Source organism: Hemisphaericaspora subhashii (assembly GCF_019202705.1).
Source record: "Hemisphaericaspora subhashii strain CBS 10753 chromosome Unknown scaffold5, whole genome shotgun sequence".
NCBI classification, from domain to species: domain Eukaryota; kingdom Fungi; phylum Ascomycota; class Pichiomycetes; order Serinales; family Debaryomycetaceae; genus Hemisphaericaspora; species Hemisphaericaspora subhashii.
The window spans coordinates 44348-59988 of record NW_026057210.1 but is presented as its reverse complement, the minus strand read 5'-3'; the positions used below and the strand labels follow the sequence as shown (position 1 = coordinate 59988).

Sequence of the window (15641 nt, the reverse complement as noted above, 5' to 3'; positions counted from 1 at the left end):
TCGTAGGCTATGCGCTGGCAATTATCAGCAGTTCCAGCAAAAAAGCAAGAAAAAAAAGAAAATTTAGTACGGAAGGAAATTTATATTTGGCTGCGGAACTAAAAAAGGACATTTTTAGATCATTGGTTGCATTTTTCTTCTTTTTACTTTCCTTCTTTTACCACAAACCACCGCACCCTTTAATGAAATGTCAACAACTATTGCAACTACAAAGTCAGAAACAGAGCCAATAATGAAACGTCATAGTCTGGCAATAACATTAATAACATGTGTTCTTGGTTTATATGGTACTTTCTTAACTTGGTCTATTTTACAAGAACGAATAAATACAAAACCTTATGGTGACAACAATGAATATTTCCAAGCACCTTTAATTGTAAATATCATACAAGCATTATTTGCTGCTATTGTTGGGTTAATATACACCTTGATAAGTTCTGGAAATTCCCCATTTGATGTTTTCACTGATAATGGAGCTAATGGGTTTCAAATATTTAAATCTATGGTATTAATTGCAATGACATCAAGTTTAAGTTCTCCATTAGGATATAAATCATTAAATCATTTAGATTATTTGGCTTATTTATTAGCAAAATCATGTAAATTGATTCCAGTTATGTTTATTCATTTTGTATTTTATAGAACTAAATTTCCAGCTTATAAATATCTTGTTGCAAGTTTGGTTACTATAGGAGTTACAATTTTCACCATATCTCATTCAAGTAAGAAAACAAGTGTTAATGATGGTAATTCTGAATTAGGAATGTTATTATTAATTGGATCAATGTTATTAGATGGGTTAACTAATTCAACTCAAGATCAATTATTTAAGTATAAATATAAAGTCAAATTAACTGGTTCAAAATTGATGTGTATTTTGAATTTATTTGTATTTATATTAACGTTATCATATACTTTGGTATTCAAATATCAAGAGATTAAAGATACTACTAATTTCATTCATCGTCATCATGAAGTTGTATATGAAATTATCAGTTTTTCATTATGTGGAGCAATTGGTCAAGTATTTATATTTATAATATTAGAGAAATTTGATTCAATCATTTTAATTACAGCTACAGTAACTAGAAAAATGTTAAGTATGATCCTAAGTGTATTTTTATTTGGTCATAGATTGAATATAACTCAATGGTTAGGTGTAGTCTTAGTATTTGGAGGAATTGGATATGAAGCTTTGATTAAATTAAAGAGTAAGCAACAACAACAACACGACCCTAAGGAACAATCTTCCATAGAGAAGAAGAAAAAAGTTTAGATTGATAGAATAGATGTTTAGAGCATTTTATAGAAATATTGTAAGTTTATATTTTGTAAGTTTATTATGCGTATGTGCCCTTCTTATTGAATTGGTTACCCGCACCTTAGATGCCTTCATCCTTTCTTTACGAATGGGTTACAATATCCCTCAATCATTAATGCTTACAGTTGTAAAGGTGCAAGCCATTACAATTCATTGGAGTAACTCTCTCCGTAGTGAACTAAAAATAATTTAATGAGAGAAACTCAGGCGAAGTCTAAACTCTAGCCAGCCGAAAAATAAAACAGTTATTAAATTTTCTTCTGTAACGAAGAAGTCTAAATTTAAATTAGCAACAGCAACTTGATTCAACAAGGGAGGGTTGTATCTAAATGTATAGGTAGACCGAATGACGATGTTAAGATTCACTGAGAGTTCATTTATGATATCGCTAGAAAGCTTCTGTTGTTTTCTTGCTTCATTATTTCCTAAAGTATTTTGTACAATAATCTTAACTTGGTCAATTTATGTATTGCTATTCATTGCCACCAATGATTATATAGAATCATCAACTACAAAACTGATTATCAACTTCATAGGAGTTATACTATATTCATTATGTATTGTGACATATTATCGCATTATCCATATGGGTCCAGGATCTCCATTAGATTATCCTGAATTAAGAATTAATAATCTTGCAGCATTAAATGATAATCCATTTTATAATCAAGATGATAATCAAGTTGAACCAAATGTCGAAGAACCTCCAACTCAATACATGACTATACATTCTTTGAAATGTAGTGGAAGCCAAGGATATAGATATTGTAATAAATGTTCAGTATGGAAACCTGATCGTAGTCATCATTGTTCATCTTCAGGAAAATGTATATTAAAAATGGATCATTATTGCCCTTGGTTTTCAACTTGTATTGGATATTTTAATTATAAATTCTTTGTTCAATTTTTGGTCTATGTGGCCATATATTGTGGATTTGTATTTGCTGTTAGTTTTGCAATTGTTTATAATTTTATATTTGAAGAGAAATATCAAGAACAATTCCTTTCAATCAATTTGATTATCCTTTGTGTATTAGGGATTGCAATGGGTTTATCCGTGGGAGTATTCGCGGGATTCCTGATTTATTTAACTTTGAATAATTTGACTACAATTGAATTTCAAGAAAGAAGATGGAATTATCATGGTATAAATGATAGTTTTACATATTCATTTGATCAAACTGGTAATACTAAAAAAGTAACAAATATTTATGACTTGGGAATAGTTGAAAATTGGAAACTGGTAATGGGACCAAATTTATTAACTTGGTTATTACCTATAAATGTAACTAATAAATCATTGCTAAGTAAAGAGTTTAATAATGGAGTTAATTTTAGAGTTAATGAAGAATCTTATGCTAGATGGTGTCAAAATGCTGAATTACAAGAGCAATTAAATCAACAATTACGAGATTATAAGAATAGATTAAGAAGAGATCGTACCCAGTAATTATATAGCCGGTGGTGTAGATTTATAAAAATATTAATTAATGGCTTTTTGGGAATCACCTCTCCCCCGTCTCTGCCTTGGGTATCTCTCTTGAAATGCTCGCTCCAGCCTCCCCAGTGCCAATTTAGTACCGCCGCCTAAAGTTTTGATGAAAAAAAAAAAATCTCTCGACCGAAAGGTTTTTTATCAACAAGAAATTTCACCAACTCCAACCTCTTCAAATCAACAACAACAACCACAAACATATCCAAATGTACGTTCAACTACCATTTGACGAATTAAAAGTCGACCCCAACCAAAAGAAACGGATCGCTTATTTCTACGATGCCGATATTGGGAACTATGCCTATGGTGCTGGTCATCCAATGAAACCCCATCGTATAAGAATGGCTCATTCATTAATCATGAATTATGGACTTTATAAAAAAATGGAAATCTATCGAGCCAAACCTGCAACCAAACAAGAAATGTGTCAATTTCATACTGATGAATATATTGATTTCATATCTCGTGTTTCTCCTGATAATTTGGATTTATTTGCTAAAGAACAAATTAAATTCAATGTCGGGGATGATTGTCCGGTTTTTGATGGATTGTTTGAATATTGTGGTATTAGTGGTGGTGGATCTATGGAAGGGGCTGCAAGATTAAATAGAGGGAAATGTGACATTGCCATAAATTATGCTGGTGGTTTACATCATGCTAAAAAATCAGAAGCCAGTGGGTTTTGTTATTTGAATGATATTGTATTGGGTATAATTGAATTATTGAGATATCATCCGAGAGTCTTATATATTGATATTGATGTTCATCATGGTGATGGAGTTGAAGAAGCGTTTTATACTACTGATAGAGTTATGACTTGTTCATTTCATAAATATGGGGAATTTTTCCCCGGGACAGGAGAATTAAGAGATATTGGAGTAGGCAAGGGGAAATATCATAGTGTCAATGTTCCCTTGAGAGATGGGATTGATGATGCTACTTATAAATCGATTTTTGAACCTTTGATTTCTAAAATTGTTGAATGGTACCAACCATCTGCTATTGTATTACAATGTGGTGGTGATTCACTTTCGGGAGATAGATTAGGTTGTTTTAATTTATCTATGTCTGGCCATGCTAATTGTATTAATTTTGTTAAATCTTTTAATATCCCTTTGATGGTTGTAGGTGGTGGTGGATATACTATGAGAAATGTTGCTCGTACTTGGGCATTTGAATCAGGATTATTAAACAATGTTATTTTACCTACTGAATTGCCATATAATGAATATTATGAATATTATGCACCTGATTATAAATTAGATGTCAGACCATCCAATATGTATAATAGTAATTCTCCGGAATTCTTAGATAAAATCTTAACCAATATTATTTCCAATTTAGAAAATACAAAACATGCCCCATCAGTACAAATGAACGTTGTGCCTAATGATGCTGAAGATTTGGGTGATATTGAAGAGGATACAGCTGAAGCAATGGATACTAAAGGTGGATCTGAAATTGCAAGAGATCTGGCAATACAACCAGATAATGAGTTTTATGAAGAGGATTTCAAGGATAAAGAAGATAGGATGATTATTGATCTGAAAGATGTCACTGAACACAAATCTGCCCCTGCTACAACCGCCACTACTCCAAAGGAGGAAGAATCTAGTACTACCAAGTTAACTGATGAAGAATTGAAGGAAATCAGAGAGATGAATGAAAGTATTTAGTTGAACTATTTCTATATATCTTTTGTATTATAATTAAAATCATTAAAACTCGATATCTCGTAGTAAAACCGACCATTCCTATACCTCTTTTGATCAATGGCAAACCCCCGTAGACTATTTAAGCGGCAAAATAGGATCTGCCCCGCGGTACCACGGAAGGATTTTTTCAACAGACCTAGTCACACAATTCTTTGGAACCGATGCCGCGCCGCTTCAGGAAAAACTAATAATAAAATGAGCCAGCTGCATCAAAGATCCTTTTCTCCTCCTCTCATTCCCAAGAAATTTTTGACTAATTAAATAGTTTATTTAAATTCACCAGCACCAAAAGTTTAAAATTGCCAAAATCTTACCAGGGATTCCTAATTTTATTCAAAAAATCATTCGTCTTCAAATAAAACCACACGTCAACACAATTTGAAAAAAAAAAACTTCTACCCTCTTGTAATAAATGTTTAAACGGTTGATTCCTAAGAATAGTAATACTACTCGAATAGCAAATCCATATTCCAATTCACCGTTATTGCTACGATTCTTAACTATGCAGTCAAAACCATTACTTTCAATAGAACAATGTCGAGAATTACCAAGTGCGAGATTTCCTGAATATATCAAAGAAGCAACTGGGAAATTATATAATGTAATATGGAGATCAGCTCCACCAACAAATATATATGTGGTGAAAAAGCCTTGGGATACAACTGTACGAGAAGCAATGATTGAATTTATAAATCATTTGCATAAAGAATATCCATCTGTCAATGTCATTGTAAGTGAAGATGTTGCTGATGAATTAACTCATGAATTAATTAGTACATCTAAGATATTTGATCCAAATATCAAGCATACAATATATACTGGAACCAGAAAAGAAATTGTAGAAAGAACTGATTTGATGGTTACATTAGGTGGAGATGGGACTATTTTACGAGGTGTAAGTTATTTCCTGAATGTTTCTGTTCCACCAGTATTGTCATTTGCAATGGGTACTCTTGGATTTTTATTACCATTTGATTTTAAGAATTGTTTTGATACATTTAGAATGGTTTATGAATCAAGAAGTAAAGCTTTACATAGAAATAGATTGGAATGTCATGTGATTAGAAAAGATCCAGAAGCTAAGAAAGAAAATGGAGAAATGATTCATGCCATGAATGATATTACATTGCATCGTGGTAGTTTACCAAATTTAACTTCATTAGATATATTTATTGATGATGAATTTTTTACAACTACAGTTGCTGATGGATTAGTATTTGCAACACCAACTGGATCAACTGCATATTCACTTTCTGCCGGTGGATCAATTACCCATCCTGCTGTACCATGCATATTATTAACACCAATCTGTCCACGATCATTATCATTCAGACCATTGATATTACCAATCACGTCAGATATCATGATTAAATTATCAGAATCCAATAGAAATCCATCTATTGAATTAACTATAGATGGGATTTCTCAACATGATTTACGAGTAGGTGATGAGATTCATGTCGTTCTGGATCAACATGTGCCAACATCTCCTGATCTCGATAAGAAGAAATCATGGGGGATTTGGTGTATTACTAAAGGACCCAATGATTGGACAAAAGATATTAATGAATTGTTAGGATTTAATAGTGGGTTTAGAGGTCAAAAAAATAAACCACAACATTTATAGGTCAATGCTGTTGGACACCTATGTATTTATATATTTATTTAGTGAGTGCGTAAACATGTGAGATTGATACTACAATGTAGAACTATTGACCATGGTGTTTTTAGCAACCAAAAAACATTGACGTTTTTTTACAACCAAAAATGTCGTGCAGCTCACAATAGATGTCGTGCTCGGCGACAACATAACTGCGACATGTTTAGTAAGCCTATTTCAAATCAATTTGATACTAAGACCGACAATTAATTGTTCGTAAAAGCAACCATTTCTCTGTTATTGTATAAAAGCCACTTATTGTCAAGGGGGTGCCATTTTAATTATTAATTTATTATTTTTTCCCTTCTACCTTCTTTTTTAGAATATGACTCGTCACGACACAAAGAGAAATCTATATTATTGTCTAGATCTTTGCTTTTCTTACACCTGAATTTAGAAGTACGCAACAATTAGCCTTTAGGGAATAAGTGCAAGAAGCTAAAGAACCATAAGAATCAAGCAATATTTAGAAATAGTTAGCGAAGGATATGACCATTTACCGAGAGTAAATTGTAGTGGAGAAGGTGGAGATGTCATCACGGAACAGAAGGATAGTTTTGCGCCGCGCTTTTTTTTAGTAATTGGATTTTGATTACTTTTATTGTCTGCAACTTTACTAGACTTGAAACGGTCATTGTAGATCTTGCATAGAATGGATCTTAAACAATTTGATTAGTTGAACCTCCAAAGAAAGAACATTCTCTAGAGATATGGTGTGTTATTAGTTTCGTCGTGCGATAGGGGAAAGAAAAGATACCGCGCAACCATGTTTCATAATCTATATCAAAACCAGGGGTGCAAAGCTCATCTGCACCCCCTTTAGATCATTATCATTGTTTTTTTTTAGATATTTTGCATGAGACACAGAAGAAAAAAGTCATTTAATTAATTTTAACTAATTTTAAAAACACTATTTAAATAGTTTGAAACGATTTTAATTGGTGGACCATTTTAATTAGCCTATCTTTTTAATCTCGTTCATTTTCTTTCATAGATAATCTAATCCCAAGATTTACATGTTTATCTTTTAACGGGTGGCAAGGGCGAAAGGGTCAAGAGAAAGATTTCTAAACTAAATCAATTTAAGATAACTTCAATATATTTCAAGAACTGAATGACACATTTTAGATTGCTCCGCTTGAAAAGCATCTTTCTTTTTTTATTTTACAAGACTAAGAATTTTAATTTTAGTAAATGCGTAGTGTTTTTTTTTGGTGGTGGTGGTAGTGGCAATGGTGGTTGTTTTTTTGCACCCTCTTATGTAAATGAAAGTTTAAATCTTTTTTTTCTGTTCGTGATTTCATCATTCGGGAGATTTGCGAAGCTAATTTATTTTTTCTTTTTCGTTTTCCATTACTTTACCACACATCTCACCCCCGACCAATAAAATCTCACCCCCTGTATTTATATATCCGGGGTGATGACGTACGCACCATGTCGCTTAAGATTCCACATTTTATTTTGCTATTCCAAATCGCGTTCAACTTACTTCCACTTACCTTCATTATGCATTGGAGACAGTTAAGCAAAATTTTGCTGTAAAAGCTTATCCCCTCAATAAAAAGAATAGACACAGAGGGTGGGTGGGCGAAGGAGATATGAATAACAAAAAGTTAAAACATTTTTTTGCACCCCCTGTTGACTTAATTTTTTTTTTCTTATTCCAGTTAAAAAAATTTCATTTGATCAATCCGACAATCGAACAAAAATTCCGAAGTAGTGAAACAAAACAAAAGTCAGAGTTCATTTGATATTGCAAGAAGGACAATTTCTAAGGTTGGTAGGATCAACCCAACATGTCTATGACAACTGGGAACAGCTAATCATAAGGAAAAATCCTTCTATTTTTGGTTATTTGGTCCACCCCCCCTTCTCCTTTTTTGTGAGGGTTCCTATAATATTTTTTTTTTTTTGGCATGGTCGGTTGTCAATTTTATTTTTATTTTTTGTATTTTTTTTTCGCTATTTTTTCTTTTTTAAATATTTTTTAACTTTGTTCCCTGTTTTTTTTTTTTTGTCTGTCTTTTTCCATTTACGTTAATTTAAAATTGAATTATGATATTTCGTTGTTTGTTTCGCTCCTCCTGTGGGTTCCAAAATTCAAGTTTTTTTTTTTTGGGATCCTTTTACTTTCTTGTCACTCTCCAGTCTTCTTTTTTTTTTTTCATAAACTTGTTTTCTTTTTCTTTTAAAACACATCCATCTACATATCAAAAAAAGATACAACTTAAAGTCAAACAAGTCAGACAGACAGACAGACAAAAAGCTGAAAACAAATCGGTTTAGTAGAGATTTTTTATTTTGACAGACATTTTCAAAGAAGAACCACCAACCACACATAACAACGTTTTTTTGTTTTTGTTTGTTATATAATAATCTGGTTAGTTTATTTTTTTTTGTATTAGCAATTAACAACAAGAGTTTCAAATCACTTGTGGATTGACATTTCAGACAGACATTATTTATCAATAATATCAACGACAATAACAAAATATGTACGCCGCGCAACATCCTGCACAATTAGCAGCTGTGGGTGGTAAACAACCTTTGAATGGAGCAATCCACCAAGCAGCAGCTCTCAGCCAACAACAAGCTCAACAACAAGGGGTGCCCGGATTAATTACAGCAGCAGCTGCCGTCGTTGCGGCCAATGACGCTCAACAACAACAAGCTGGTCCTACCAATATTCTTGCAGAGACAACTGCTGCCACTTGGTTAGCCATTGGTTCTTTAGCTGAAAGTTTAGGAGATATGGAAAGAGCATTGACTTCTTATGATTCCGCTTTAAGACATTCTCCAAATAATCCAGATGCTCTTATCAAATTAGCCAACATATATCGTTCAAAAGATGTATTTTTCAAGGCTGCTGAATTGTATGAACAAGCTTTGAATTTCAATCCTGAAAATGGTGAAACTTGGGGTCTATTAGGTCATTGTTATTTAATGTTGGATGATTTACAAAGAGCATATGCTGCTTATCAACGTGCTTTGTACTATTTAGATAATCCAAATGTTCCCAAATTATGGCATGGTATTGGTATCTTATATGATAGATATGGTTCATTAGAATATGCAGAAGAAGCGTTTGTAAGAGTTTTAGAATTAGATCCTAATTTCGATAAAGCAAATGAGATTTATTTCAGATTAGGGATTATTTATAAACATCAAGGTAAATTACAACTGGCTCTAGAATGTTTCCAATATATTTTGAATAATCCACCTCATCCATTAACTCAACCAGATGTTTGGTTCCAAATTGGGTCAGTATTAGAACAACAGAAAGATTGGATGGGTGCGAAAGAAGCATACGAAAAAGTATTACAAGTGAATCCACAACATGCTAAAGTATTGCAACAATTAGGTTGCCTTTATTCTCAAGCTGAATCGAACCCACCAACTCCAAGATCTGGTGCTCATGGTCAACCACCATTTCAACAAGATCTAAACATTGCTTTGAAGTATTTAAGTCAATCTTTGGAAATTGATCAAAGCGACGCACATTCTTGGTATTATTTAGGTAGAGTACATATGATTAGAGGAGATTTTAATGCTGCCTATGAAGCGTTCCAACAAGCCGTGAATCGTGATTCAAGAAATCCAACCTTCTGGTGTTCAATTGGGGTTTTGTATTATCAAATCAGTCAATATCGTGATGCTTTAGATGCTTATACTAGAGCCATTAGATTAAATCCTTACATTAGTGAAGTTTGGTATGATTTGGGTACTTTATATGAAACTTGTAATAATCAAATTAGTGATGCTTTGGATGCCTACAGACAAGCGGAAAGATTAGATCCTGGTAATCCTCACATCAAAGCTAGATTGGACCAATTGATCAAATATCAACAAGAAGGTAACACTCATCCTCCTCAACCACCACCAGTTTCTCAACAGCCAAGGTTGCCTCAAAGCATGGTATTAGAAAGTAACCAACCTCCTCAACAGCAACCTCAGCAACAGCAGCAGCAGCAACCGCAACAACAACAACAGCAACAACAACAACAGCAGCAACTTGTTCAACAACAGCCACCAAGACCACAAATTGGTAATCAACAAGGCCCACCTCCACCGCAATTGATGGCAGGACAAGTTTCTCAACAGTTACCACCTCCACCTCCACAACAACAACAGCAACCAGCACACATGCTTTCTCATCCATTGCAACCACCGAGCGCAAATGCCGTACCAATGGGACCACAATTACAACCACCAGCTCAACAACAAGTGCAACAACAACAGCCACAACAACAACAACAACAGCCCATTCACCAAAGTGCCCCTCATCAATCAGTTCCTCCAACTCTTCTGCAAATAAACAACCCAGCTGCTCAACAACAACCACAACAACCAATCCAACCAGTTGCAATCCCACAGGTTCAACAACAAGAAACTCCGAGTTCTAACCCGGCCAAATTAAATGATCCATCAGCTCAACCAACTATCCAACCAGCTTCATATCCACAGCCTAACACCATTCAATCACAGCTTCAACCAGTATCACAACCTGTTGTGAAGGTATCCCCAGCGCCAGGCCCGGCACCAGCTGCAAGTGATTCAACTGTGGAAGCTACCCCAACTGGTCAAGAGGTGAGTAAATCATCTTCTCCAACTGTGCAAATGCAACCAGCTACACAACCTGTCCAACACCAGCCAACACAGGAACTCAATGTTAAGCGTGAATTGGAAGATAAGACTGATGATAAGGTGATTAAGAAACCAGCTACTGAATCACACAATGGAAATTCGTTAAGCTCATTAATGAATGCTGCTAATGCGGTAGCTAGGGCTGATGCAGAACAACAACAGCAACAACAAGAAGAACACGCTGCGGCCGCTGCTGCAGCTGCAGCTAAGAAATCAGTTTCTCCTGTTGCGTCACACGTTTCTCCAGCGGTTGTTAAAGAAGCAACACCAGTTTCTAATGGTGAACCGCAAAAGGAAGAAACGCCAATAGCCAATACTTCTGTTCCTCAATTCTCATCAAATGTGACTGGCAAAGTTGAAAATGAAACACAGAAAGAGAGATCAGCAACTCCTAAGGAAGCAACTCCTGTGGCAGTACCAGTAGCTACAGCTTCTCCAGAACAACCTGCTCCAGCACCAGCGGCTGTAGTAGCTAACCCTCCAGTAGCTCCAGTTTCTGCAGTTTCAAATGACGATGAAGAGGAGGAGGAGAAGGAAAAGAAGGGAGAGGAAAGTGTTGAACCACCAATGAGAAAAGTAGAAGAGGATGAGAACTATGATGATGAATAAATTCATGATTGTAAATGGTAAGTTTTTTAAAAAGGACTGCAATGAGAGACTTTAATATTTTTTTTGTTTGAAACGCTTTATATCATTTTTTTGTACATGTATGTATTCTAAGTATGTATTTTTATTATAATTAACTTCTGTATTTCCACTATAGATTTAACTAAATTTTGACGAGCGAGGGTTTGTGCATTGGTATCGATCAATGCTAAATCGGTACATAGATACAAACTACAAAATGCTAATAAAATAAATCTACAATCGACGCAAATATATTCATGAACTCGTACAAACAAACCAACTAAAATGCTGTTGCAAATGCTGCTCTAAATCCCGCCAATTCGATGTCCGCTTCCTCGTCCGAACCATCATCATCTTCAAGAATAAAGCTAAGACGATGCCCGTCATGAGGATAATCATCATCGTCGTAATCATCATTATCGTAATCATAATGACGATAATGTTCGTCGTCGTCTTCTTCTTCACTTTCATAATGATCCGTTTCATCTTGCAAACCACCATATATCCTCTGGGTGATTTCTCTTATATCTTCCACATTATCGAAACTTAGGGCATTGATTTGTGTCATTTGTTTTGCTTTTATTCTGGAAAGATAGAATTTTATCAATTCACTAATGATTGCGACTGTGACAAGACCAGCTATATTACTCAACAAGATATGTTTCTCAGGGATGAGTTTTTGGTTGACTAGATATTTTGAAACTAAGGGTGCAAGGATACTACCTACTTTCGAGGAGATATATGGCCATAGTATCGTGGTTAATGCAAACATTGTTCTTGATTGAACTGTCCAACTTGTTGAATAATCATTTCTAAAACTTGCTAATGTATAATGTAACCCCAAAAACATTCTCATCCTGGTATAATAAAACGAATAAGATCCAAAATGCCTAAAAAACATAATCTTGCTTTTAATATATTTATAGACAGACGAGATAATGGGTATTTTGTTAATGAAGAAATCCTTTGTCTGCATCTTGACATGTTCGGAACATAATGAGCTGGCCTCGCTGAGACGTACAGATAATTCTATCGTATCACTTCTAAGTTTTTCTAATTTTTCAAATTGTTCAGCAGTTGATCGATTGGCAATATCTCGAGGACGGGTGGACAAAGTCATTTGGAAGTATGCTCGGTTTATGGTCAACCTGTAGATTATATCGTACACCCAACGCAATGGGACTAACATCGAGATTATATTGTTGGTTTTCCATAAATTAATTCCTTTCAATAGATTTATTCCATTTAATGCTAAACTTGGTTTCTTGAAAATGTCTATCGATTGATTTTTTAAATTACGGAATATCCCCTTTAGTAATTCATGATTACCCCAAGATGAAAAATATCCGGCAATCATTAATTCTGTATACCATGAATTTGCTCTATTTTTCCCAAAGAAACAATCCAAAATCGAAGAACATCTTGCACGATATAACACAAGTGGCAAAAGTGGCATACGAGAAAACTTAATTGGATCAATAAGTCCCTTTGCTAATGCTTGTTCCAAATTATCAATTGAATAACTACTTGGATTTCCAAACAATAATCGAGATAATGGACCATAAGAATTTTGATCATTTACTCTTAAGGTTTGTACTAATAATGGACCTGGGACTATACAATCCATCATTTTCATTCCACATGAAGTTAATCCGATATATCCCATTGAGAGAATACCCGTGATTGCCGAAGTAATAACCACAAATATCCCTGTTGATTCAATAGTAGTGGTTATCATTGATTTAATACGGGTATGGAATGCTAATAATTTGGATTTATACATTGTAAATATAATGTCTTGTTTACATTGAGGACAAGGTGCCACAATATAGGCAAGATAATCATCTTTCTTGCTTTTAGGACGAAGGTGTAAATATTTACGTAATTCATAATTGGGGCCAGGTGGTGGAGACATGTGATCTTCACTTTCGGGATATGAACCTGGTATTGGAATAAGTCTATCTATTTCATTACTAAAATCGTGGTCGCTTTCATTGTCGGTATTTTCTTCACCATGAGTGTCATTGTTGTTTCCATTACTGGACATACTTCGTAACCAATTGGAAATTGCCCGTGAAGATATATTTATGTTTATATGATTCAGATTTTCCTGTGGTGCCGGTGCCCCCACACCAATATCATCCATATGGGCATCACCCAGTGATCTTGGTCTCAGACGTATTTCTCCATGTCTTGTATGTACTATATGTAATTTATCTACCGGGATTGAATTGAACCAATCTAATAAACATTTTCTATGGGCAATCAATGAACAAGTAGAACATGGATGAAGGAAATCTTTTCCATCTTTTAATTCACCAAAGGGTGGGATATCNCATTTTCTATGGGCAATCAATGAACAAGTAGAACATGGATGAAGGAAATCTTTTCCATCTTTTAATTCACCAAAGGGTGGGATATCAGTTTCAGTTCCTAAACAGAAACAACAGATTTTGGGTTCGTTGTCGTTATTGTTATCTGTCATAATTAATTATATTTGAATCAAGAAAGAAAAAGAGTCAACAAAAATTAAATTAAATTACTCTCGGAAAGAAAAATTGAAAAGTTTGGGGATTGACTTTATATAAGAATTCTTTTTTCTGGTGGTGTCTGTATACCCTTCTAAATTACTTACTTAACTATCAATTTATAGAATAGATTATATGGTTTTGGAGGTTGGGTTGGGCTGAGTTGATTTGTAGGGTGTGGGGATTTTACAAATATTGTTTTGCTAATTCTAAACCAACAGCAAAATGATACAATCTCGCATCAACATTACAATCTTCTTGTTTCATTATTGTTTCCAATTCTTCTAATAAATTATCTAAAGGTAAAGTAAATGTAATTATATATTCCCCAGGTTCTAATTGAGGTTGAGGATTTTGATTCTTTGGATCATTTAAATCAACATCAACGTATGCTAAAACCATATTGGCATTAGTTAATCCTGGATCACTAAACATTACTCTAGACTTCTTTCTAAAGGTACCATGATATCCAGTTTCTTCAATTAATTCTCTAACAGCAGTAGATTCAATTGTTTCATGAGGATCAATTAATCCTGCTGGTAATTCAATTATAACCTTTTCAGTAGGTGGACGAAATTGTTTAACAAGAACAATTTGTTTTGGTTTTGTTTCACTATGTAATACAGACACAATAGATACTGCATCAATATTAGTTGTTTCACTTCTAGTTACCCTTACTGCCATTTCCCATTCCCGATCTTTACCATCAGGGTCTTGATAATTGATTTTTCTTGTTTGAATCCATTTTCCTTGTTCAAGAGGTTCAATTGAAGTAATCTTAGCCTTAAATGGAGATGCTTTAACGATTGAAGAAGCCATTGAACGACGACGGATAAATCTTAATGATTTTGAAACTAATTTAAACATAAAGCGTGAAGAATGTAGATTTGATAGGGGGTCGTCGCTTGGGCACAAGAAAAAATCAGCAACCGAATAGTTAACACTTGCTATTGATTGCAAGTCAAATAAGAACAAATATTTGTTAGACATGACCGTGTACATCCCTAACAAAGCTTGTTCGGAGCAATCATTTAAATAGACTTCTATCATTTGATAAAGCAATTGGAATATTTTAATTTATTTGGAAATGGAAAGGAGGTTTTGCATTCGAAATTGTTCACCAAATTCGCAAAGAAGAAATTGTTCACCAAATTCGCAAATTCGCTTGAATGCAAACATCGAAGCACCAAGAAAATCTTGTTGCATCATCCCCCAAAAAGACCACCAATACAAGTGCTTGTACACAAACATATCATTGCAAGTACACTAAACAGTCAACACCAAACTCTGTATAACTTCAACCAGAAAGCACTTAATATCAGATCATGACAAAAGAACAAGAAGAATTAAATCAAATAAAAGCAAAGATTCAAGAACATTTAATATCATCAGGAAATTATGATTTAATAAATAAACAACTAAAATTACAATTATATGAATCAGGATGGTTTGATAAAGTATCACAAATTGCTAATCGAGAATTGAATGAAAATGAACAAAATTTTGATCAATTGTTTTCATTTGTAAAACCAAAAGCAGAAGAATTGGTACCGGAAGATGTTAAACAAGATATATTAGAAAGAATCAAGCAATATTTAGATGGAATAATTCAATAAAGCTCGTCTGACAGTCGTTGATAGAAGAGGAGGAT

The 15641-nt window shown here is 34.0% G+C and overlaps 8 protein-coding genes across 8 annotated transcripts; 6 read left to right on the top strand and 2 right to left on the bottom strand. All coding sequences in view use genetic code 12, as the record gives it.

The window, feature by feature from the left end:
• Positions 1 to 187: 187 nt before the first annotated feature.
• Positions 188 to 1276, top strand: HUT1 (Hut1p; the record flags this gene model as incomplete). The annotated part of the gene is made up of 1 exon (XM_049410427.1): positions 188 to 1276. One exon carries the CDS (start codon positions 188 to 190, stop codon positions 1274 to 1276), a length of 1089 nt encoding a protein of 362 aa, XP_049265934.1.
• A 631-nt stretch (positions 1277 to 1907) lies between these two features.
• J8A68_000721 (palmitoyltransferase) lies at positions 1908 to 2771 on the top strand (the record flags this gene model as incomplete). Its single annotated transcript, XM_049410426.1, has 1 exon — positions 1908 to 2771. The coding sequence occupies one exon, from the start codon at positions 1908 to 1910 to the stop codon at positions 2769 to 2771; it is 864 nt and encodes a 287-aa protein (XP_049265933.1).
• A 251-nt stretch (positions 2772 to 3022) lies between these two features.
• Positions 3023 to 4492, top strand: RPD31 (histone deacetylase; the record flags this gene model as incomplete). The annotated part of the gene is made up of 1 exon (XM_049410425.1): positions 3023 to 4492. One exon carries the CDS (start codon positions 3023 to 3025, stop codon positions 4490 to 4492), a length of 1470 nt encoding a protein of 489 aa, XP_049265932.1.
• A 451-nt stretch (positions 4493 to 4943) lies between these two features.
• On the top strand, positions 4944 to 6158 carry POS5 (NADH kinase; the record flags this gene model as incomplete). The annotated part of the gene is made up of 1 exon (XM_049410424.1): positions 4944 to 6158. The coding sequence occupies one exon, from the start codon at positions 4944 to 4946 to the stop codon at positions 6156 to 6158; it is 1215 nt and encodes a 404-aa protein (XP_049265931.1).
• Positions 6159 to 8684: 2526 nt separating this feature from the next.
• SSN6 (transcription regulator) lies at positions 8685 to 11444 on the top strand (the record flags this gene model as incomplete). Its single annotated transcript, XM_049410423.1, has 1 exon — positions 8685 to 11444. The coding sequence occupies one exon, from the start codon at positions 8685 to 8687 to the stop codon at positions 11442 to 11444; it is 2760 nt and encodes a 919-aa protein (XP_049265930.1).
• Positions 11445 to 11742: 298 nt separating this feature from the next.
• Positions 11743 to 13947, bottom strand: J8A68_000717 (uncharacterized protein; the record flags this gene model as incomplete). Its single annotated transcript, XM_049410422.1, has 1 exon — positions 11743 to 13947. The coding sequence occupies one exon, from the start codon at positions 13945 to 13947 to the stop codon at positions 11743 to 11745; it is 2205 nt and encodes a 734-aa protein (XP_049265929.1).
• A 229-nt stretch (positions 13948 to 14176) lies between these two features.
• On the bottom strand, positions 14177 to 14857 carry YSA1 (ADP-ribose diphosphatase; the record flags this gene model as incomplete). Its single annotated transcript, XM_049410420.1, has 1 exon — positions 14177 to 14857. One exon carries the CDS (start codon positions 14855 to 14857, stop codon positions 14177 to 14179), a length of 681 nt encoding a protein of 226 aa, XP_049265928.1.
• Positions 14858 to 15315: 458 nt separating this feature from the next.
• Positions 15316 to 15606, top strand: J8A68_000715 (uncharacterized protein; the record flags this gene model as incomplete). The annotated part of the gene is made up of 1 exon (XM_049410419.1): positions 15316 to 15606. One exon carries the CDS (start codon positions 15316 to 15318, stop codon positions 15604 to 15606), a length of 291 nt encoding a protein of 96 aa, XP_049265927.1.
• Positions 15607 to 15641: the final 35 nt, after the last annotated feature.